At 45.8% G+C, this 23282-nt stretch overlaps 1 protein-coding gene and 1 long non-coding RNA gene across 5 annotated transcripts; one reads left to right on the top strand and one right to left on the bottom strand.

Moving 5' to 3' along the window:
* The first annotated feature begins 999 nt into the window (after positions 1-999).
* LOC147195291 (uncharacterized) lies at positions 1000-10653 on the top strand. Of its 4 annotated transcripts, none has more exons than XR_015102833.1 (5): positions 1000-1126; positions 3741-7392; positions 7967-8049; positions 9490-9619; positions 9822-10653. It is a non-coding gene; the product is annotated as an uncharacterized LOC147195291 (long non-coding RNA). The 4 variants fall into 4 exon arrangements; XR_015102834.1 differs by having other exon boundaries at positions 1003-1126; positions 5843-7392; XR_015102835.1 differs by lacking the exon at positions 1000-1126 and having other exon boundaries at positions 1136-5889; positions 7270-7392.
* A 1145-nt stretch (positions 10654-11798) lies between these two features.
* On the bottom strand, positions 11799-22660 carry LOC147195290 (uncharacterized). The gene is made up of 3 exons (XM_086130148.1): positions 22315-22660; positions 16986-17268; positions 11799-15455 (listed from the first exon to the last, which is right to left on the bottom strand). The coding sequence occupies exons 2-3, from the start codon at positions 17239-17241 to the stop codon at positions 15025-15027; spliced, it is 687 nt and encodes a 228-aa protein (XP_085986274.1). The 5' UTR covers positions 17242-17268; positions 22315-22660; the 3' UTR covers positions 11799-15024.
* Between the last annotated feature and the right edge of the window lie 622 nt (positions 22661-23282).

Raw genomic sequence — 23282 nt, 5'->3', positions numbered from 1 at the left:
GACAAATTCAACTGTCAACCATCCTGCATGTAATAGTTTGTATTTCTTTAAAACATCCCAGGGCTTTATTGTATTTTTATTTACATTTTGGAAAACATTGGAATGAAATTGTGTGTGTGTGATGTGTGAGTGCGTTAGAACTCATCGGCGTGATAACTGTACTTTTTTTTTCCAAAAGTCATGTACATTTTTGAATATATCATTTGGTGGCGCACCATTTTTTGCTCATCACGAACTCCTGCACCATTTTTTCCTCATCACAAACTCCTGCTCCTTCCTTCCTCACCCTCCTTTACAAAATAAACCTCTGCCATAAAAGTTGCTTTCCAAAAGTAATTGAATGAACACCGAGCTAAGGAATGACAAGAAAGGGAAAAAAATGGTCTTGGATGCTACTTTTAGATTTTGCAGGTTTCTGACTGAAATGTACACAATGTGCAACTGTGTCAAAACTTGGAGCCCACAAACAGTATAAGCCCAAATATAACTTGCCACTTTGTTGAATACACTGCGAAGGGCTGTTAACCTCCTGGTTAACGCTTTAAATTTTATTTTCATTATTTGAAGCATTAAAACGCTCTTATTTTCAACCTGCGGCGGCCTATAACCTCTGCTCACAAGTGGAGCCAAACAGGAATCCCTGATGCAAAGTTAAAGACAAAGGTAGATTTACTAGATTTCAGTTTCTAAAGCAACTACTCGATAAAACGTACTTCACAAGAGCGCAAATCTGTAACTCACTGTACAGTACTTGTGAACTTCCCACAGAGTTATGACATATTTCCATAAAAGGGGGGAACACTTTAAGACGTGAATCTTCTTCTCAGGCAGTTTGATAGCAACATGAAATGCTTGGGAACGGATGGGATATTTTCCGAGCCAAGTCACCGACCGATGGACGTATCCTTGATTTAAACTAGCAGTACAAAATCCGTGTATTCTCTGCATTCTCGATTTATGCGTACTTTCGATTGGAACGGGACGTCGTCCCCAGTTGATGACGTTTCACGAGAGCGACAGAACACAAATCCAGGAAAGTTTATTGGTAGCCCACTCTTCCACACCGTGTGATCCCAGAACGGTTTTATTCAGTTTTGAAGGACAGCGCTTTGGACGAGACGGCGGGGCAAGTTTATCCATACATATTTATGAAGTTACAGAAGTCTTAACGTTGCCAATTGATTTTTTTCTTGTTTTCTGACCGCTTGTATGTACATTATGCTGTATTTAGAATGAGTCATGTTTGTTCAACTAGCTTGAGTCAAAATGGACGCCACACGCCTGAATGTGAAGCAGCAAAGAAATATATATCTATATATTGTTGGAGGAGATCAAGCAGGGGGAAGCGTGTTGTTGTGGACACGGCGGGATCCCTTCACCGTTCTCCACTTCCCCAGGTCCTCCGCGTGTTCGTTTGATTCGGGCTGAGTTGATGTGCGAAAATCAGAGGCTGGTAATGGAGAAGTTCTTGCAAGATGTTTTACTGAACGTTCAGGGCACAAGTGTGAAACAACACGAATCGATTCGGGCTCCTGTGAGTCTCAGATTTCATCAGGAAGTCCCGAGCAACTACAGTCACACGTGTATATCGGCATAGTATGTTAATTATGTTAATTAAGGTCGGGCAGTCCTTCCCCTGATGTAAAAATCAGAAACAAAGAAAGTCAAGCAAAGTTCGATCTTGGCATTTTGACAAAGTACAGACCATATCTGCTGTGCACAAATCTCGAGATAAGAGTTCCTCCTCAAGGGAGCTTGACAGCCTTCAGGAACTTTCCCGAGGTGGGAGACGACGCAAAAGAAGACACTTGGGGCTGTTCATCACTCAAGGGGAAATAGGACCCCAACTTCACACTACATTCTTTGTTTTAAGTAGCGGATGTTCAGGACAGAGACCTAATAGTCAAAGTCGACCTGTCTATGATACAAAGTTTTAAGCTAAACATCCATCCATCCATTTTCCGAACCGCTTGATCCTCACTAGGGTCGCGGGGGGTGCTGGAGCCTATCCCAGCCATCTCCGGGCAGTAGGCGGGGGACACCCTGAATCAGTTGCCAGCCAATCGCAGGGCACACAGAGACGAACAACCATCCACGCCCACACTCACACCTAGGGACAATTTAGAGCGTCCAATCAGCCTGACATGCATGTTTTTTGGAATGTGGGAGGAAACCGGAGCACCCGGAGAAAACCCACGCAGGCCCGGGGAGAACATGCAAACTCCACACAGGGAGGCCGGAGCTGGAATCGAACCCGGTACCTCTGCACTGTGAAGCCGACGTGCTAACCACTGGACTACCGGGCCCCCCTAAGCTAAACATATAACATATATAAGTGATAACTTCAATATATATATATATATTTTACGTGATAGTTAATAAAAAGTACAGTATATGAAAGGATATACTAGCTTAAGGAATGTAAAAATGTAAATATTTCTAAGTCAAACAGATGTACTGTATCTCAAATCCAGGTGCAGGTGAATTTTACGACATACATCAATCACATTCCAGACCTTTTCACTAGGTGGAAGTTATTGCAAAATAAAAGCCTATTTGCATTCGTCGCTCCTGGAAGTTCCCTATAAAAACAAAACAAAACAAAAAAACCTTGGATGCGTGTCAGGCGTGCGTCATCATGTCTCACTGCCATTCACCCCTAATATGGGAGAACGGCCGGGGAATGTCTGAACCTGTAGCATTGTTTGAATTGAGTACAAATTGCAACCAATTAGCAACAGGCAGCTTTGGTGTGCAGTCAGCTGTGGTGTGTTTTGACTTAGTAGTGAAACAGCATCACCTGAGATAGGCCAGAAAGTTCCTGTGATGTCTGATTATGATATCCCCCCCAAAAAAAATTCTAAGGAGGATTTATGGGACCACTGTCAGAAGGAGTAGGAATTTGTGCACAAGTCGGTCACATTCCCGAGCAAGCTCGGGTTTTAACAACAGGTGCTGCGTCAAAGCTCAAGTAAAATAAAATGATGAAAACGAGAACTTGATCGCCCCCATAAAGACTAACTGATGGTTCCGCTCTGAGTCATTTGCTTCCTTAAAAGGAGCAACAAAGAAAAAAGTCCTTCCCGATGTATCTGTCTGGAGCAGAAGCTCCGGGAAAGTCGAGTTCACAACATTCCCGGATCCTTCTAACTAAATACTATGTCACAGGCAAACAGGGCTAATTAATATGATGTCAGAGTTTTACAGTTTACTGAACTGTTTTCTGCTTGAATGATCTTCCTAATTCAGGGTTTATTGTTCACCACTGAGTCCCTTTCTAACATTTAAACATGATATAAGCGTAGATTAGCTGAGGTCAAACGTCAGATCAGTACAGAACTGTGTTGGGCTTCCGATGCCTTTTTTTGCTATTCGCACGAGGTAGGGACCTAGCTGTGGTTTACTGTACCCCACTTTTCCTTGACTGAAACCTGGCCATTCTCCTCATCTCAACAGGGGGCGCTTCCAAGCGAGTAACAATGTCCGTGACTGTCAGATTGATTTAAGACTCATTACTTGACAACAGGCCAAATCCCCATTTGGCTTTTGAGGATGGTTAAATGTCAATCATGTGTTTTTTATCAGGATCATGTGAAAATGTGTGTGTGTGTCTGCGCGCGTACTTTGCGCGTGATGGCACATACCTCGTAATTGTGTGTCGATGCCCATTCATTCATATTGTTTGTGACGGCCTGGAACAAATTAGCATAAAAAAAACCCCAACATTTGTTGTTTTACAGTTCTTTTGGAGAAACAATGGAGTGCCAACCCAAACGAAAACAATCAAATGACCACGAATTGGAACGATACAAGTCGACTGCAAGACTCATGAACTGAAAATGTCTGTGCAGTTGTGCATCCTTTCCTGGAAGCACCTCAAAGACGTCAGGACATCAAAACCAGAACACAGGGCCTTTTCTGTGCCTCAAAGACACGCGACACTCTCGCAGATGGACGGCATTCTTTTCAAGTTAGGCAAACTTCCCGACAAACTTCCTTCATTTAGCTTTGACCTCATATTTTAGCAGCTAAACTGCTTTGTTGACACAGCGTCGTCACCCATTATTATTGATTTGAAAAGCTAGCCAGTCCAAAATGCTAGCAGGTTAGCGTCACACAGCGCTCAAAGCTGGGATCAGTTGCTGTAATAGATGTTTTGATTTAAAAAAAACGCTCCTATCTTGACTTTTTATGCTTGTTGCTGAATACCAATCAAGGAAGCCGAATCATCTTGAACCTCCCAACTTTAAACCCTCTGAGGCAAGAGACCTACTGCTTTTGAATGGTAGCCTTCCTAAAATGACCACTTCAGACCGAAATAATTGACTCCCTGTGCCTTTTCAGCCATGAGTTCTTGAGACTTTTGGGTGGGTCTATTCATGGAAGACGCACCTGCCAAATTTCATGCTGCTAGGTCAAATTAGCTTCACGGGATGAATTTTGAAATGATTCCAGGGGATGTTACCAATCAACACCAAAATGACTGCTATTAAAGCAAAATAATAGACTTTTCAGAAACGTTCTGGTTATGCTAACGTGCACATTTTCACCAAAAATGAATCTAAAATGGCATCTTAAACCCATAATGGCAGACTTCTTGTGTATTTTCGGGCTTGAGTCCTTTTTTTTTTTTTTTTTTTGTGGCTCGACTTGAGATAGACACTTCCCCTATTTTTCGTCATGAGCCCGGGGGGAGCACTAGCGTCCAGTCAGGCTTATTAACGGCTGGTCGTTGATAAGAGTGAAATGGTAAATGTGCTGGGATAGAGGGAGGGAGGGACGGCACATTTGGGGAGTCACTGTGTAAAATGTGTCCCGCGAGTGATGCGTCTCCACGCTGACGCCTTCTCCCTAAAAGCTCCGGCGATAAATCCAATGCATGCAATTACACACGAAGGTTGTAAAGCAGTCACTTTATTATTCTTATGTATTATTGTTATAAATATTACGAGACTCACATTGAGGAGGAACACCTGTTGTGGTTCTGACTCTATGGGTCATTCCAAGTCACTGTTGTCAACGCCCCCCACCCCCGCAACAGTGTGCGCACACTGGCTGTGTTTATTGCACATCTTGCCAGTGCAGTTAATAACAAATGTGTTGTTTATGCTGACCTCTTCGTGTCCTGTCGTGAGTACATTTTCCTCTTGGAATTTGCGGCCACAAATAAACTTAAAAAATGTGCGTCGGAAAAGGACTTGGTGCTCAGTACAAGCAGGGGCATTACGGTTAATTCAACATGAATCCTATGAGGTTTTACCAAGACGAAGTGACTATAATCTTGGCTCACTAGTCAAAACACTATTCTGATCAATATGGTGTTTGTGGAAGATAAATTGAGCAGTAAAATCCGCCCATTTTTATCCTTCTCAGGTGGTGGCCATTTTCTCAGGGCTGAGGTAATGACCAATCACGGTTCAGGATACGAATGTCACATGACCAAACTGAACCCCCCCCCCTTTTTTTTTTAATCGTCTTTTCTTCATTAAACATATGACCTCGTTCCCTAATCAGACTCTTCCAAGTCCGTAAGTCCCCCAGCAGAACGAGGGAGCCCCTAAAAAGTTGGTTCAAAGTTTGGGGAAAAAAGTAGTGTCTTATCGTCTCGGAAAATGGAAATATAAGTAGGGAATGGTTGCATTCTTTCCTATTGGCAAAATTGCTTTGATTTGAGAACACCAATTCTGTCTTTTTGCCCCAATTTTTGTTTCGATCCAAAGTGCTGGTGTTGTTTTCCCATTGACGGCACCGGTCGGCGCTGAGCGGAAATAACTGTTTATCTCCGAGGCAAAAGAAAGTCACAGCTGTTATAAACATTTTAATGTTTTTTTTTTATTTTCAGGAGTGCGCTGAGACCCACACGCAGTCTGGAAAGGACATCAAAAAATGGTTTTGATATGTCTTTGCCTCTCTTCCTTTATGTCCAAGGAGGGTACATTCTTGGCATAGTTGATTTCGATGACAAGTCGGGAGGAGGCGTGGACTTTGTGTTGTCACCCAGCATGACACGCTTCCATCGACGCTTTCTTGGAATGCGCCAGGAATGCGCCAGGAATGGCCGATGGCAATTACATTCTCCTGTTATGACAAGTCCAAATATCTGCAGGGGCGGGGGGAAGTCAGTATGGGAGATGTGCCGCTCGCTCAACATTTACGTGCTCAGCAGCACGCCCAAAAAGTCAATCCAAGTTCACATGAAAGCAAAAAACACGTGACCGTTTATTTATTGATTTGTTTTTGTAATGGAATTGTTGGACCTTAGATTGCTTGGCGTCCTTTTATCTTAATTCTATTCTGACAACAAAATTGGGGAAAATATTGGCAGTGATTGTCAGCGGGGATTGACTGATTTGTCCACGAGGTAGGGCCAATGGCTTTGGTTGCATGCATCGTTATTTGTTTCCCGTGTTGAAATACTTCAAACTGGAACGTCCCCCAAACGCGATTTTTAAATCTAAAAAAATTATGAGAAGAACAGATTGCATCCTGCAACATATTAAAGTCAAATTAAAAACCAATGTTTACATAATCTGCTCTATGCACCCTAGCCAGTCTAAACACGGTATTTCTGATTGATGTTGTGTTTGTGGAATATGAAGTAAACAGAAAAAACATCCTCCTCTTTTTTTATCTACCTCAGGGGCGGCCATTTTGCCTCGTACTTCCACTTGCTGTCGAGAGAAAATGAAATCGGAGTGCCGAAGGGCCTCGGCTCGCGAGCATCACACTAGTGATGGGATTTTCGGCTCTTTTCGGTGATCTGGTTCATTTGGATCGGCTCAGTGAAAAGAGACGGCTCTTTTTGGATCTCAAACGGCTCTTTTAACTTTAGCTTTTCTTTTCAATATTTATGACAAATTTAGCAGACATTTGGATAAATGACTTGGTGAACTAAATACTGCACTCTACTGATTGCAAATAGCAACAATTAGCAACAAAATAAACGTAAGCTACTCCTTGCTTTATTTTAAATTTGCAGTCAACAAAACTAAATCCTTCAACTTGGAATACTTCAATGTGTCCAGTCTTTGAGAACACCCTCTCTGACGGGACAGATGTTGCTGCAATGCACAATCTACTCTCCATGACCATCAAACGGGGGTAGACGGAAGCTTGGTATTTCCACCAGCTCAGTGGATCAGCTGCCCTTGAAATCTGTGCTTCTTAAAGATCTGCCCGAATGTAGTGTTTTGTGTTTTTGCACACTTAGCTAATACTGTAAATTAGATTCAGATTGCTTGCCAAACGCCTTTGTGGTTTCCCGGACAGTAGGGGGCGATATGAACTAAAGACATCCAATTCACCAAGAAGAAGAAGAAGCACAAGCACAAGAACGGTACCCCATCCGGTTCAATGAGCAAGTTGTTCCGCTGTCCACAAGCCCTGTTCTCAGTGAGTAATTTTAACATTTTAAACTGACTTTGCAGTTTATCTCTGAGTGTATAGATGTAGACAATTGGGGAGAGTGATGACGACACGTTGCTCCTTTCATTTTGTTGTTGTGACTCAACGTCAGCAAAGGGGGCAGTGAGCGAGCACGCCGCCGACAAGTCGACCTCAGCTGTCGATCAAAAAGCAATCGCGAACAGCGTTTGACTTGAATACTATTCTGTAGGCTTTCCACACCAACGCTGCTGTCAGCAGTGGAAGTGTGATGGCTTCACATCGGGGGGGGGGGGGCAGATTTGTTTCAAAACTATTCCCACAAATGCACCCGTGACTTTGTTCATTTGATTTGTCGAAAGGAGGTTGCTCATCGTACTTTAGGTGTGCGGAGACAGCCGCGAGTGGATCGCTCAAACAGATGCGTTGCGAGTGCGGGCACGTTTGGTAATGGACGGGTTGAAAGTAAAAGTCTGCCACTTTGCGAATAATGACTCAAATTCAGAAGAAAAAAAGAAACAACTTTTTTTACGGACGACAGTGTGTGACTTTCCACTTTTGTTTTGTTTTTCTGCCTGACCAGATTAGTCAGATGACTGGGCCAAAGGCGCAGCCGCCAGACTCGGAGGACATGCGGAAGGGACGCCGACCTGCATTTGGACACGCGTGAGTACTGAGTGCGGTGTGCTTGAAGAGCTGATGTCTGATGTCACGTTGCACCACAAGGTGGAGGTGAGTGCGCCCGCCCGCCTGTCTGTCTCTCATCAAGCACTTCTGGAATATGTATTTAAACCTTGAAGTGGACCAAGTTAGTTTAAAAATGTGTCTATGTATGCATATATATATATATATACACGTATATATAATATATATACCTCGACATACATATGACTAACTTGGCCTACTTCAATGTCATTTAAAAACTTGACCAGAAGAGTGCGATCATGTTGCTGTGGAGTACGGCACTTAGTTTTTGTCTCAGTGAGAGAAGTCGGACGTGGTCATGACCCCTTGGTGTGTCATGAGATGTCAGTGACATCACGCATGAGCTGGTCAAGCACATGCTCCCATTTCGGGCCTGTCGTCAGTGTTTGTGTGACTATAACGACCATGTATAGTAAGGCGTTTTTAGCCGAAAAAACGACCATGTATAGTCAGGCGGTTTTAGCCGAAAAAAAACACCATGTATAGTAAGCCGTTTTAACCTGAAAAAAAACGACCATGTATAGTCAGGCGTTATTAGCCTAAAAAAACGACCATGTATAGTAAGGCGTTTTTAGCTGAAAACTTGAACTGGCCCACACAAAGATTGACTGGTCAAATGCTTTTACATTGTCATGTTCGCTTTTCTGTCCAATAAATTGTTCAACTTGAATTCCAGTCTTTGCCTATCATGACCAAATCCATTCTCAACTCACTCGAAGCCTTTTCAAAGACTGAAGTCTTGAGCTCAGACTTGCGCTTCAGTCACATCAGTCATTTCACTGTTCCCGTTGGTCTCCGCATGATTCGAAACTCCAGGAATCGAGCTTTTGGGTCATGTGAAACCAACTGGAACAGTGAAAAGACTGTCTGATGTGACCCAAGTGCAAGTCTGAGCTCAACACTCAAGTGGGACTTTGAAAAAGTGCTACAATGACCGCCCCCAAACCACACTCAATTTGACATCCACCCATCGCGGTGAGGCCCCTCATTTGCACAACCATCACCCCAATTTGCATAACCACGCCCACTTTCTAACTTCTGACCAATCAGATTGCTCCAAAATCGCATAACCACGCTCTGGAAGAGCTCAGCAATCAGAGTGCCTAATTTGCATAACCACTCCCCTTCCACCAATCACAGCATGTTATCGTCATGCTCCACCCACTTTCACGGCTATCAGCGAATCATCAGCTAGGCCACACCCACTTTCCTGGATTTTTCTGCCTGGGAAAAAAAAATCCAGGAAAAAAAACATTGGATAAAATTTTTTGAAAAAAAAGTTTAGAATGAAACAGAAAATGATTTAGTTTAATTTTTTTTTTAAGTTACATTGTGGTGATGTGTTTAAAAATGAAGTCGAGTTGATGTGTTCTTCGTAATCAAGCTTTATTTCTTTTGCAGATTAGACAATCACAAAAGCAAAGGAAAAAGTTGCAAGTTGGATGGCAGTCTGCTTGTTGCTGGGCGGCAAAGTGGTCAGCTCTTGAGAAGAACGTGGGACAGGTGTGCTGACCTGAGAAGAAAGGCATCCGTGAGTTACACGCAAGTCAATTTCTTGTGCAGACAAAGATGTGTTGGGCATGAAACTTACCAGGGAGATAGACTCTGTCTTGGGTCTTTCGAGAGCAGGAAGCCGATCGTGTTTACTGCTGCCTGGGGGAGAAAAACAAAAAAGTCAAAAAAAGTAGTCATGATGGTGCATTGAACGAGTGTAAATGTCTCCTACTTTTCAGGCTAGCCCAAAGTTTGACTTCAGCACCTTGCAAATAACAGGAAGAAGAGCAAAAAGTGTTGCCTGCAGGTCTGTGCTCGTAGGTGGACTCCAGCGGTGAGCAGGTTACTCCCTCTTGTGGCACGGAGGACCCAAGAACAATCTTCCTTCAACTCTGAAAAATGAAATGAGGCTTGTTGAAATGAGACTTCTTACCAGCTCGGTTCGCCTGCTCACCATGCGAGGTGTTTTACCATTCGGCCATTCTGCTGCTAAAAATTTCGACATTTTTATATGTAGTCAAAGGCAGCCGACTACATGAGGTTCTGAAGGTTAAAAAAAAGAACATAATTGGTGAGACGGTTGGTGTCTCTCGTGGGCGATGTGACGGCACTCCAACCTCACCCATAACCCATCGACCACGCCAGTATTTCCAACTGCCTGCCTTCAGAATGCCATCCTGAGATCAGGAGATAGTTTGCAAAGCCAACTTCGTTTTCGATTGAAGACAAGTTGCACAAAGAGATTGTGTCGTTTTGTCATTTTGCTTTCTTGGCCAGGGTTGTCAAACTCATTTCACATTGTGGGCCACATAGGGCCTTGTTAAATGTGGGCCGGACCATTAAAAATCATACCATACTCTGCTATGAATAACCAAAATAATGTGTCTTTCCTTTGTTTTGGTCTAAATATGCACAAGAACAAGTAAGAAGGTATTCACATGTCCTTGATAGCGTCTGCTGTGTTGGGTCTGTCTCAGTGACAGACGGAGGCTGCTGTTGTCTTTTCCTCTGATCAAATATTCCTAGCGGATATTGCATGAAATGCACCTGATTAAAAATATTCATTCCGTGTCTTTTGTGCATTTTTTCACTTTTAAATTATCCTGCGGGCCTGATCAAACCTCCTTGTGGGCCGGTTCCAGCCGTTTGTTATACACCCCTGATGTATAGTACGGCGTTTTTAGCCGGAAAAAAACGACCATGTATAGGAAGGCGTTTTTAGCCGAAAAACCCCCCGACCATGTATTGTAAAGCGTTTTTAGCCGAAAAAAAAAGACCGAAAAAAATGACTATGTATAGTAAGGCGTTTTTAGCCGAAAAAAATGACCATGTATAGTAAGGCGTTTTTCGCCGAAAAAACCGACCATGTATTGTCAGGCATTTTAACCTGAAAAAAACGACCATGTATATATAGTAAGGCATTTTAACCTGAAAAAAACGACCATGTATAGTAAGGCGTTTTTAGCCGGAAAAAAAACGACCATGTATAGTAAAGCGTTTTTAGCTGAGAAAAAACGACCATGTATAGTAAGGCGTTTTTAGCCGAAAAAAACGGCCATGTAAAAACGCCTTACTATACATGGTCGTTTTTTTCGGCTAAAAATGCCTTACTATACATAGTTGTTTTTTTTTTCAGCTTAAAACGCCTTACTATACATGGTCGTTTTTTTCGGTGTTTTTTGTCAGCTAAAAATGCCTTACTCTACGTGGTCGTTTTTTTCGGCGAAAAACGCCTTACTATACATGGTCGTTTTTTTTCCAGCTAAAAACGCCTTACTACACATGGTCGTTTTTTTCGGCCAAAATCGCCTTACTATACATGGTCGTTTTTTTTTCGGCGAAAAACGCCTTACTATATATGGTCGTTTTTTTTTCGGTTAAAAACGCCTTACTATACATGGTCGATTTTTTTCGGCCAAAATCGCCTTACTATACATGGTTGTTTTTCTCGGCTAAAAATGCCTTACTATACATGGTCGATTTTTTTCGGCCAAAATCGCCTTACTATACATGGTTGTTTTTTTTCAGCGAAAAACGCCTTACTTTACATGGTCGGGTTTTTTTCGGTTAAAAATGCCTTACTATACATGGTCGTTTTTTTCGGCTAAAAACGCCTTACTATACGTGGTCGTTTTTTTCGGCGAAAAACGCCTTACTATACATGGTCGTTTTTTTCGGCTAAAAACGCCTTACTATACATGGTCGTTTTTTTCAGTTTAAAACGCCTTACTATACATGGTCGGGTTTGTTTCGGCAAAAAACGCCTTACTGTACATGGCCGTTTTTTTCGGCTAAAAACGCCTTACCGCGATAAACTAACCGTGAAATAGCGAGGGATCACTGTACTTGTACAGAGCGTAAAATGAGGTCTGTACCGCTTGGGGGGAAATGAGCATGGCACAGCGTAGCTACCTGTGAATTGATGTTTATTCAGCAGTCCGTATACAATAATTACCAACAACGTTTTGGCACAAAGTTGCTTCATGAGAACAAGCTTGTCTGTGTGTCCGTAAACTAAATAAATATGCAGAACCATAATTTACTTCCCAAATAAATATAAAATATCAACTACAATAACGATGCACTGCCCGTTTTTCAAAACACAAAACCACACAAGATGGCGAAAGGTGATGTTTCAACGTTCGCGACAACGACTGCTTTTTTTTTCTCCTCCCTGCGCTCAGGGCCAAACGGCCCTGTGACGGGTCTTTGGATGGCGGCGAGAAATTTTCGGGATGAGTGCAAACAACCAACGGTTCAAATTACCTCCAAAGGTCTGCTGTTGAAACGTCCGCAAATTGCATCCAGAAGGTTTGCAATCAGCCGGATACTTGAGATGTCTTTGTTTTAAATCTCATCACAAGTCTTTTGGTAATGGTGCGCGGAAGTATAATTAAAGTGTTTGGTTTGGGGGTTACACGTTTTTTTTTTTTTTTTTACGACAGTTTGCTGTATATGACTCCAGCGCAGGGGTGGGGAAGCTTTTGTTTGGACAAACCTCAGAGAATGTAAGAACCACATTCAACATCTCAACTGTTTGTATTATATAATAAAACATATTTCTTTGATTGTTGTATTCGTCGCTGGTCCTTGGGTAACTTAGGGGTGGGGGGCCAGGGGGGGGGTTGTTGTTGTTGGTAGAAGGATTCACAAGGACTTGTGGTATGGTTTTCGTGAGGGATAAAGAATGCAGTGAAATGGCTACCTGCCATCCACTATTGGAGGCTTGGATTTCAAATTTCAAAGGTGATATTGCAACCTTGGTTTCAAATACCAAATGTAGGATTTAGGTGTTCAGATTTGTGTAAAAGGGTTAGGGTTAAAAAAAAAAAGGGGGGGCCGTTGGGTCTAGGGTTTCGATTCACCCTTTCAGGGACAGCGGTTATGACAGTGGACAACTCACAGTATATTATCAGGTTACAGGGTGCGTGAAAGGCTTCGAGTTTTAGGATAAAGATTGAGAGGTCATCTCATGCCAAGCCTGACTGAACTGTTGCACACTGTGCGGGGTTCTGCAACTCGTTTTCACGAATGGGCGACCATCGGCGGCTCGTTTTTCTGCGGCTGGAAATTAACGGTTAATCACAACAAACTCATAAGTACCTGTCAGGAAGAAAAAAAAACATCACTTTTGCACTTTGAAACTGGATTTTGTTCATTCTAATCTCATACAAAAGAGGAAAGTAGGATAAGGTTGGCATTTAGGAATTAGGTTGGGATTAGGACTGGAAGACATTGGAGAAAAAACATTTTGAAAAAAGGTTCCCCATCCCTGCTTCGGAGAGCCGTTGCGTTTGCGTACGGAGGTGGAAGCGGAGCTTCAACAGTCATCTACACAAAAACAATAAATAACATTGGAGTCAAATAGAATTGATCAATAATGGACTTTCCTGTGGAATAACACTGCGGTCAGTAACACGCACGAAGCAAAGAAATAAAGCCGACTTTTCCCCACGGCTGATGTGCTACAATCAGCTCCCGAGTTCATTTAGGGCTTGAATTACACTTGTAAGGTGACTTAGCGTTCATGTTATGATTGCATCGAATTGGGAGGGCTGCGCTTTGTGTGGGTCCGATGCAGACGCAATGGGAACATTCACACAAAATTCGTCAAGGCAGAAACAATTTGAGACGACGCTTGTATGTGGCGAGACGTGAGAGGACGCACGGCGAACTGGCACAACAAAAACCAAAGCAAACACGGCCGCTTGGTGGAGGTGCGATCGACAAGTCCGGACAGCATCTTTCCTTCACTCTTGCTTTTTTTTTTCTGTGCGTGTTATTCTTTTAATTGCTGCCAAGCGAATGAGTCATTCACTTGTTGCGAGGAGGCCCGAATTGTTTTAATTGTTTCTGCGGCACATTCCTTCGATGTCATCTGCACTCCAAATCCTCTCTTGCTCTTTCGCTCGATGGAAAGTGTCAAAAACACGGAGCTCGCTTGTACCAGCAAGTTGTTCTCTTGACAAGGACTCCCTAGTGCGTGCGTGTAGCGAACATTCAAATAATATTTCCACTCTGCTGGGTTGCACGTGTGCCTTTTGATATTGTTCAAAATCCAAAGATAATTCCTCGACTTCAGAAATGAAATCGTTTGAGGAACAAACACGCAGGGCCAGAAAATACGTGACTTTACTTTCAACCCAACTTCGGAGTAAGCCGGACACGGACTCGGAATTAATCGAGTCTTGCTCAGCTCAATAAATCAAATCATTTGAGTGGTGTACAACAAATACGTGACTTTGCCGTTGCTCAAATGAAGAAAACTTCTTGAGGAATGAGCTGCGATGAGGAAAAAGTGGACTTTTTCCTACACGACGCGACATGAGGTTTGGTTCAGGTTAGCATCAGCGCTGGTGCAATGATTCGCATTGACGAGCTATCTTAGAGTCGGACCATGACTTGGTTTGAGCAACATGAAATAATCCTGGAAGGTTTGTTCAGAAATTGGTTGAAAGTTGCGGAAGCCGAAAACCAAAAGCAACAGTATTCCCGGTTAGCTTCTTGACGACTTGAAGTGAAAATGTGAATTGGAGCTAGCGCGGCCTTCCTGGATTCTTGGTCTGTGTGAAAATGTCCCAAAAAAGCAAAACGGTCTGCTGCCGATGTTTGTCGCAAGAGCGCCTTGCCCAATTTTGCTGGCAGTTTCGCACCCTCTTGGGTGGGGCTCATGTCGCCAAAGCTTTTTGGGTTTGCAGTATTTGCGATTCCGGATGACTCGGCGTTAGTCGTCGGGGTATTACGACAGCACGTCATGTTGCGACGTAGCTTTGACACCGTTGTTTACAGTGTTACTACACAGATAGAAAAAGCGAATACAAAAAAAAAAAAAATTTACGTGGTCTGGCCGCTTGTCCCTTGAGCAGTTAGCTTCCTGAACGTATTCCTGATTTTGAGTTTGTATTCCACAGTTTCCCCGGCGAGTCTTCCCCCGGGGCCGGGTCATACGCAGCCGCAGTTCTTGGCCGAAATGTTCCGTATGGTGTGGTAGCGGCTGCGATTGTCCAGGAAGGAGAAGTCCTTCTCAAAGGCGGTGGGCCGGCAGCAGGGGCCGACGCTCACCTTGTCCTTGCGCTCCTTCTTGCGGAAGCCCGTCCTCATCATGTGCTCCATGGCCACGTCGTAGTTGCGCCTCTGCGCCGCGCACTTGCCGCTGCAGTAGCGCAGCATCACCGTCTCGTCGCTGTCGTAGCCCAGGCCCAGCTCGCTCACCGTCAGCTCCAGTTCCCTCACCGAGCACGGCTTGGCCCGCCGGGCTCTTTTAGTCCTTCGAGTCTGGCTCGGATCGCGCTTTTTCTGTCTCTTGACGTCCAGCAAAGTCCCCACCGCGTGCTGAAGCTCGCCTTTTGTGAAGCTCTGGAACATCATGGACACTGCGACAAAAGAGTTGAAAGGATTGTCAGAATTGCGCGCAAACGACAAGTGCTAGCAGGGGCCGTTGGTTGAGTTTGGGTCGTTTGAGATGATGCCCTTGCTTGGCACAAAAACTGTCCTCAAGTATCCATCCATCCATTTTTTGAACCGCTTTCTCCTCACAAGGGTCGCGAGGCGTGCCGGGGCCTCTCCCGGTCGTCTTCGTGCGGTAGGCTGGGGGACACCCTTGAACCGGTTGCCAGCTAATGGCATGGCACACAGAGACGAACGACCATCCGCGCTCGCGTTGCCATGCATGTTTTTGGAATGTGGGAGGAAAGCGCAGTACCCGGAGAAAAGCCACGCAGGCCCGGGGAGAACGTGCAAAGTCCACACGGGGAGGCCGGAGCCGGAATCGAACCCACGACCTCTGCACCGTGAGGTCGGCGGGCTAACCAGCGGACCAACCGGGCCGCCCTGTACTCAAGTAAGAGTTTTCTTAAGAATAACATGACGCAAGTCAAAGTAAAAAGTAGTCCTCCAAATGATTACTTGAGTAAGCACTCACTGAAAAACTACCGAGTGATTAACATAACACCGATTCCACTGAACATCTAATAAACCGAAATATCAAGTAGGAATGTGCAAATTCCAATCTTTAGCAACAATTTAATCCGACAAAATATATGAAGGCAAATTTTGCCACAAGAAACGGTCCGACATCAACTTTGAGATGACAAAAAAATAAAAATTGTTACTCAAATAACAAATATGTAGCGTGAAAAGGTTCGGTTAGGATTTGAGGCAGATCAGGTTTCAGGTTGGAGTTTGGCTTTTTGGGGTCAAAGTTTGTGTTGCGTTTTAGGGTTAGGTCATGGCGATTATTGCGAGACATTAAAAGCTGCTCCAACGTGCTGCAGCGACTGCTTGCAGCGTGATGTCATTGTAGTACAGGATCGTTTTTACACAATTGTGCATTCTGGCAAGTGCGTTGGATTTGGATTCGGGGTTAGGGTGAGTTTGGGTCAGGGTTTGATCTCGGGTGCGGGGTTGCCTTTGTTTCGGGTTCAGGTTTTTGCCTTGCGGATTGCAATTACGCGCAAGGGTGATTGTCGCGGGTGACACGGCAACAGAGTGGTGAGCACATCCCTCGCACAGTTGTGAGCTCGGGGATTCAAATTTTCCCCGTGCTGGAGTGGCTCTTTTTCGGGTACTTCTGCATCCTCCCACATTGCAAAATCCGGTCATTCATGTCAATTTAAAAACTCGGAAATTGTCCTTCGGTGCGAACGTGAGTGGAAATGGATGTTCGTCGCCCTGTGATTGGCTGGCGACCAGTCCGGGGGTCTACTAACCCATATCTTGCCAAAAACTAAGATGGGCAGCCACAACCCAAGTGAGGATTAAACGGTCTACGAAAACGGACGAATGGATCCTTAGTGTGAAGGATTAGGACCTCAAGTTTTGGTTCGGGCTTGGGGTTTATGCACCCGGTCGAACAAATTAGCAGTTAGCAGGATGACGACGACGATGACAAATGTGGGTCTTACACTCGGAGAGTAGGGAGTTCATGTTGTCCGCCGAGCGCGTCCTCCGATGAAGAGCGCCGGCGAGGGCGGCCGGCGGCGAGGACGACGGAGTTGCCGAGAATGACGGATGGCGCGAGGAGAAAGATGAGGCTTGCTGTTTGCTCTTTGCTTTTGGCCGTCTGCCGGCGGTGGTGGCGGCCATGTTTCTAAGGAGGATGAGTGACAGGGCTGCGCCACAGAGCACCAAGGCAAAAGTAGCACTTTTCCATAACTTCATCTTAGAGCGTGGAGGAGCATTGAGACGCTGGCAAGAGAAGAAGAAGAAAAAAAGAGACAAAGGTCACTCTGGGTCTGAGGAATGCAACAATAGGCTTTACAGAACCCGATGCGCGCTTGTTCATTTTTGGAGATGAGGTTCGTGTTGATCTAAAGGGGAAGAATTAGCTTTTTGGCTTTGAGTGGACTTGGGCTTGGGTCGCTTGTGCTTGGTGTCCGGGCAGAGTGAGGGTTGGTCTCGATGGCAAGTTGGCGGGAAGCTTTGGGGTTAAGGGCTTTGTGCTCTTGATTGGGGTTCATTGGACGCTTTTGGGTAGAGTAACACTTGGCCGCTCTTGTATCGAGTCTCATGAGCACCAATGTTTGCATGTAGGTAGCACGAGGGTTACGCTTGCTTCCCGTAATTCCTCTTCTTCTTCCCGGTTTCCTTCTCCCTCTCACTTGGTGACAGCGGTGAATGCGGCGGGAGCGTTTCCCAACATTTCAGTCATGCTCAAGTAGCGGGAGGAGTTCAAAAAAAGAAGGGTGAGGAAGGTTTCCTGAATGTGTCGTAAACCTTGAAGACATGTAGAAAAGCCTTCTTCATCTTTTACTCGCTGTCCAATAAAAATGTGCTTTCAACCAAAAACGTTTCAATCTTGGCTGAGCCCGCACTTCACAATCGCCACTCCGCTTTTTCTTTTTCCTGCACTTATGGCTTCGCATTTTTCTTATCGTGTCACTTGTGAAGAAAAAAAAATCATTTCCTTCCAGCCAGAAATAAGTAACTGTCTGTCAGTGTCTAACAGCAAATCCAGACTGGCTCTTAAGTGTTTTGCCAGACTAGATTGTGTTCACACATGTCCTCGTAGCCCACACTAACACATACAGTACGGACGTACAGAAGGTTGCCATGAAAGCCACAGTCTGGAAATAATGAATCATGCTAATGCTACATTGGTGTTACAAGGAGAATCGCATCGCTATCATTTCCTCAGTGACCTGGGATCATGTATTTTTTTTCCCTTTGGGCGGTCTGCGGACCAGCCAGGACACCTCATCTTGTGTTGGCGCTAGCACTGAGCTCAATCGAGCAAAATGCTAAAAATTTATTATTCACTATCTTAGCTCCAAGCGCTAAAGTAAAATAATGGAATGTCACGTGACGAAGCCCAAAAAATCCTGTTGGCAGCCGTAAAGTAATCGCATAATTAAATAGAATGTAAAGTTGTGACTCTTGATGCTAACTGCTAGCAAGTCAAGGGGATTTTGCATTTTTAGCATAACGTGAAGGGGACATTCATTGACGCAGCTCTGGTTGTTTGAAATACACAAATACGTATGTTGAAAAGTCCTCGCCTCGCTTGTATCTCAAGGCACCACTGTATTTTGCTTACTTCCAACTCAGTGTTGCGCAAGGCATTTGGACAAGGCTAACCCGAGAGCAGGTGTAGCTAAAGCCGTATGTCAGACAACGACATAGATGAGCGCTCGGCTTCCGGAGAGCCGGCACCCTGCGTTTGCCAGCGCGCCGGTCGGCCGGCAGGATGAGCAAGGAAGAGAGACCCGGGAGGAGAAGGAGAGGAAGCAGCAGGAAAAGTCATCGGCAAACAAAAATAAAAGAGGCCGACGAGGCCCTTGAAACACAACAAAAGAGGCCATTTTGTGTGCGTGTTGGGCGAAGGGGAACATGTGCGCGCAGCCACTGACGCTCTCCGAGGATCGCTTAGCGTGTTTGAGGCCGACCGTATAAAGCTCAGCCAAGAATTGTCAGAATGCTCATACCAACCTCGCCCATGTTACTTTAATACAAACGAAAGAAACTTTTTCCGCAAAGAGTTCAAAGGCAAGCCGATGGACATTAAAGTCATGACATCCGGCCAGCAGAGGAACGTCACAACTGCCGCAGGGTAACTGGCAGATTGCCATCCAGAGACGGCAAAGATATTTGGGTCAAAAAGAACCCAATGCGGGTGAAAATGGGCGAGACGCAAGCCTTTTGGGTTATTCATTTGAGCCAAGCTCCAAAACAATCCACTTTGGGGGCTTGTTTGGAGTCAGCATAACAATTTGAGATTTGTCATATTCATTCAATTGACTTGAAAACCAAATTGTGGGAAATACAGCGAGACAAGTCAGGCCTTTCTCTATCCTGTGGTGGGCGTCCGCTCGCTCACTTACAAACGCAGCAAAACTTGAAATGAGCATTTGAATAAATCCAAATCATGCGATTGATTCTTTTGATGTGTATTTTGGCTCCACGACCGCATCTCTCTGCGCTCACACGCGACTTGCGAGGCCGTCTTTTTTTTTGTTGCCATTTTACCGCCTTTCGTGACGCGCGAGGCGTTGAGGGCACGGTGCAAACAGGGACTCTTTCAACGGGGCTCTTGTTGCGGCCGCTCAAAGATGCCGTTATCTTGAGTGCACAATAAATGGGGGTTAATTGGGCAAGTGCCGAACCGCCTGAAGGAAGATGAGGCACCGATGTGACACCAAGACACTTTTGAAGGTCGGGTATGAAGCGTCTCTTTGTGCGGAGGAGATGGCGACTTTTTTTTTTTTTTTTTACGACGGCGACCATGTGACGTGCCACAAAGTCAGACGCCGCACGCTCTCCGTCTCATAACACCTGATAATCCGCTTACATAATGGCTCTTGATATGAGACCCGCTGAAGCGTTGGCTTTGAACGCGCCGTGCACTTCAGCCCGTAATCAAGATGCGCAAGGTTGCGTTAGTGGTGTAAATAAGACGCTCGATTGGCACCTATAGTGTGTGTGGGGCGGGGGTGGGGGGGTGGGAGGCGCGGTTATGCCTTTGGCCTCCCGAATCAGCGGCAGGTGGGCCAGGAGCGGAGTGCTCACAGAGGTAACAGGGACATATTCCAAAGATCAGGGCGGGATTAGCACTAATGCCTGCAGTCGGCTTTATCTGCCGTCACGTGGGTGAACACCTGGCTGCAGGGGGGCCGGGCCGGGCCTTTCCTTTCTATACACTTTGTGTGTGCGCGCGCTAATCCAGCAGACAGTTTCAACTCGGCGGTCGAGCAGAAACACCTTCCTCACAAGACCTTTGCTTTATACAGGAGTTGCTCTCAAATGTAGCGGCTGTTCTAAAAAAAACTGGGCGCTGAAACGAAAGCTTAATCGGGAGGCGCTTAGATGGGTCTGGAGCAGCTCACTTTGCTGCATCACCATTTGTGACAGATTCAATCTTTTAACTTCCCCAAAATCCGATTTCTCACCTTTCTAAAATACATTTTGATGTCAGGGAAACGAGGAAGCGAGCGCCTCGATAGGTCTGAATAGCTCTTGTACTGTTAGGAAGTTTACTTCCTAAATTCAAGCTCCTCGATGGGTTTGGAGAAGGAAGAAACAAGCACCTCGCCGGATCTGGAGGCGCTCACTTTAGTACATCACCATTGATGAGCGATTCAAGCTTCTAACCGTGCAGAAACGTGCTTCGGGTCAACGGGTCTGGAGCAGCACCACGACTTGCAAAAGTAGTTTAACCTCCCAAGAATGTGATGCTTCACTGCCCTGCAAGATTCTTAATGATCATTAAATAAGGAGGACTTGCGCACACTGACGGGTCTGGAGTTTCACTTCAGTCCATCACCATTTGTGATTTTTTTAACCTCCCCAAAAAGGCTTCTCACATTCACACATGACTTTTGAAGTCTCGAGAACAAAGGAGTGAGCGCCTCGATGGGCCTGACAAATAGAAGAATCTAGTACCTCAAGGCGCTCTGGAGTCACATTTGATTTCATTGGATTCAAACTTTCTGACCTAACTAAAGGTGTCGCACGAGAGTTGACTTTTCAAGGAAGTGGGCACCTCGACGGGTCTGAGGAAGAGGATGTAATCATCTTGAGTGTGGGGGCAAAGCACGATTTGCAACACAAGTCTACTTTCTTACCGATGAAAAAAGTGGGTTGCTTTTGCCCCCGCCCTTTCCTCATCGACTTTTCTTCTCAAGTCTGAAGAGCAACGAAGTGAATGCCTCAACGGGTCTGCATCAGCTCACCTTGTAGCGTCTTAACATTTTTCCTCACCGACTTTCTACAACGTGGCAGCAAGTCAGTATGACCTCTCCTTTCTACAGGACTTTCCTCGTCACGAGAATGGGGAAGTGAGTGCCTCGACGGGTCTGGAGCCAACCACTTTGGCACAGAATAAAGGGGATATTACGGGGCCGGATTGGCTGTTCTAAATGAAGGCGAGCGCTCGAGTCAGCGAGATCCTTCGAGCGCCTGCTGGCGCTTCTTAGCGAAAGTTGCGCATGAACGAGGGCAAATGTTGCTTTTCTTGCAAAACCCACGTGGAAAAGTGCTTCCGCGCGTCGGATGGGCCTGCCGCGTTGAACGGCGCTCACAAATACGTGCAAGCACAGGCAAGCGCGAGTGGAGAAAATACGATGACATTTTTGGCTGCATGGGAGCTCAAAAACACACACACGAAAAAACAAAAGCAACAAGGCGGTGCTGCGGAGGTCGAGGCAAGGAAGCTTTTTGCGCCTCCCTCCGCTCTTTCTCACACTTGAGCTTGTCAGACGTGCGATTCACTGCAGGGAGGGACGAGGCGTCATTCGTCGTGAATGACTGCGATGACGTTCCGTGACAAACCCCACAGCGGTCAATGAAATGCACTTATTTTATGATGATTTTAACTTGGCTGCTTTCTTTTACGTTTTTCAAATTGAGAATTGATTAAAAAATATATATATATCTCTCCAATGGTTGGTATTACATTTGACATGATTTTGAGCATTTTTCTTCACCGAAGCGGGAGGGAGATGTCACGTGGTTCTGCCGCTTGCACGCGCACATGCCGTGGACCAAAAATGTTTTTCCCGAGCTAAACGTGACGACGAGGGGCCAAAAACGGTCTTCAAAATGCGAGCGGGATGCAAGAGAAGAGAATTGCATCACGAGCCTTCCGTGACAAGTGGCGGCCCTAGCGTGGAGGTTTCCCACCACCGTCGGAATTAATCCCGGCGTGCACTCCGCCGCGCCGGGGCGCAACACCTAAACGCCTGGGCCATAAGCTCGGCCGGCTTAAAGCCCACAAAAGGAGATGTGCGGCGTTCTTACCGTTCGGGCCGACTAATCCAGATTTAACTGTGTGGCGTTTGTCTCGGGCTGACCTCCACCGGGAAAGTCCATCACCGTGTCGACGGGTGAAGAACGCGCATCCCGACGCGGCTGCACCCTCCGGAGAGGGAGTTGTCCGGACTTGATTCGGGCCCTTTATGAGTGTCTTTTTAAATCACTCGCGCTCCTTCACGGGAAAGATCCAAAGCCGCCTTCGCGGGACTTTCATAGCACTCTGAGCGGATCCGCGCGGGAAGGAAAAGTTTGGAAGGTGGTGGGCATCAGCATCTCGTCCGCAGCTGTGAGATGGTGGAAGTTGGGCGCCGAGCGTCTCCGCCTGCCTTTGCTCGCCTACCCCCCCCCCCCCCCCCCCCCGACCGCTCCAACCGTTGCTCCTCCTCCTCCTCGGATTACCCCCGACATGATAATCTCCCTCGGGGCCGCGGCTCCTGAAGGATGCTTTGGCCCGGCGCGTACGAGGGCTTTACGCTCACCTTCTGCTCGGCGAGAGAGTCGGGCTGCGGGGGCTGGGGGGCAGGCGGGGTCCGCCGCAATCTTTTAAGGGGAATTAGGAAAGTTCACAATGGGTTTTAACGCCACTAAGACGATCTTAAACCCACTTAGATGAAATTATCACAGCGGAGGCATTCCGTGATAATGGAATCTGCCGATGAAAGCGCCTCAAAGGGTAGCGATTTTTGAGGGGGGGGGGCGCAGATGGTGAAGTGTTTTGGTGGACAGCCGTAAGAAAATAAACAGTCCCAAAGAAGATCGGCAAACAGGTGGGTAGGGAAGCCGATAATCAACAATAAGCATTTGTGATGTGCCGCCAGACTGCCCGACTAGTCACCTTGCGTGGCCTCCTGCCGAGCCGTCAACTTTCAGGGTTCGGCAGAATCGGGGTTTTGGAACTTCTCTCAAGCCTTGCCGAAATGTGTCCCCTCACGAAAGGAGAACAATGAGGTCAA

The sequence above is a fragment of the Hippocampus guttulatus genome, chromosome 14 (assembly GCF_054856545.1).
Source record: "Hippocampus guttulatus isolate MCC_2025c chromosome 14, RoL_Hgut_1.0, whole genome shotgun sequence".
Taxonomy (NCBI): Eukaryota; Metazoa; Chordata; class Actinopteri; order Syngnathiformes; family Syngnathidae; genus Hippocampus; species Hippocampus guttulatus.
This window is presented reverse-complemented; position numbering and strand designations above follow the sequence as displayed.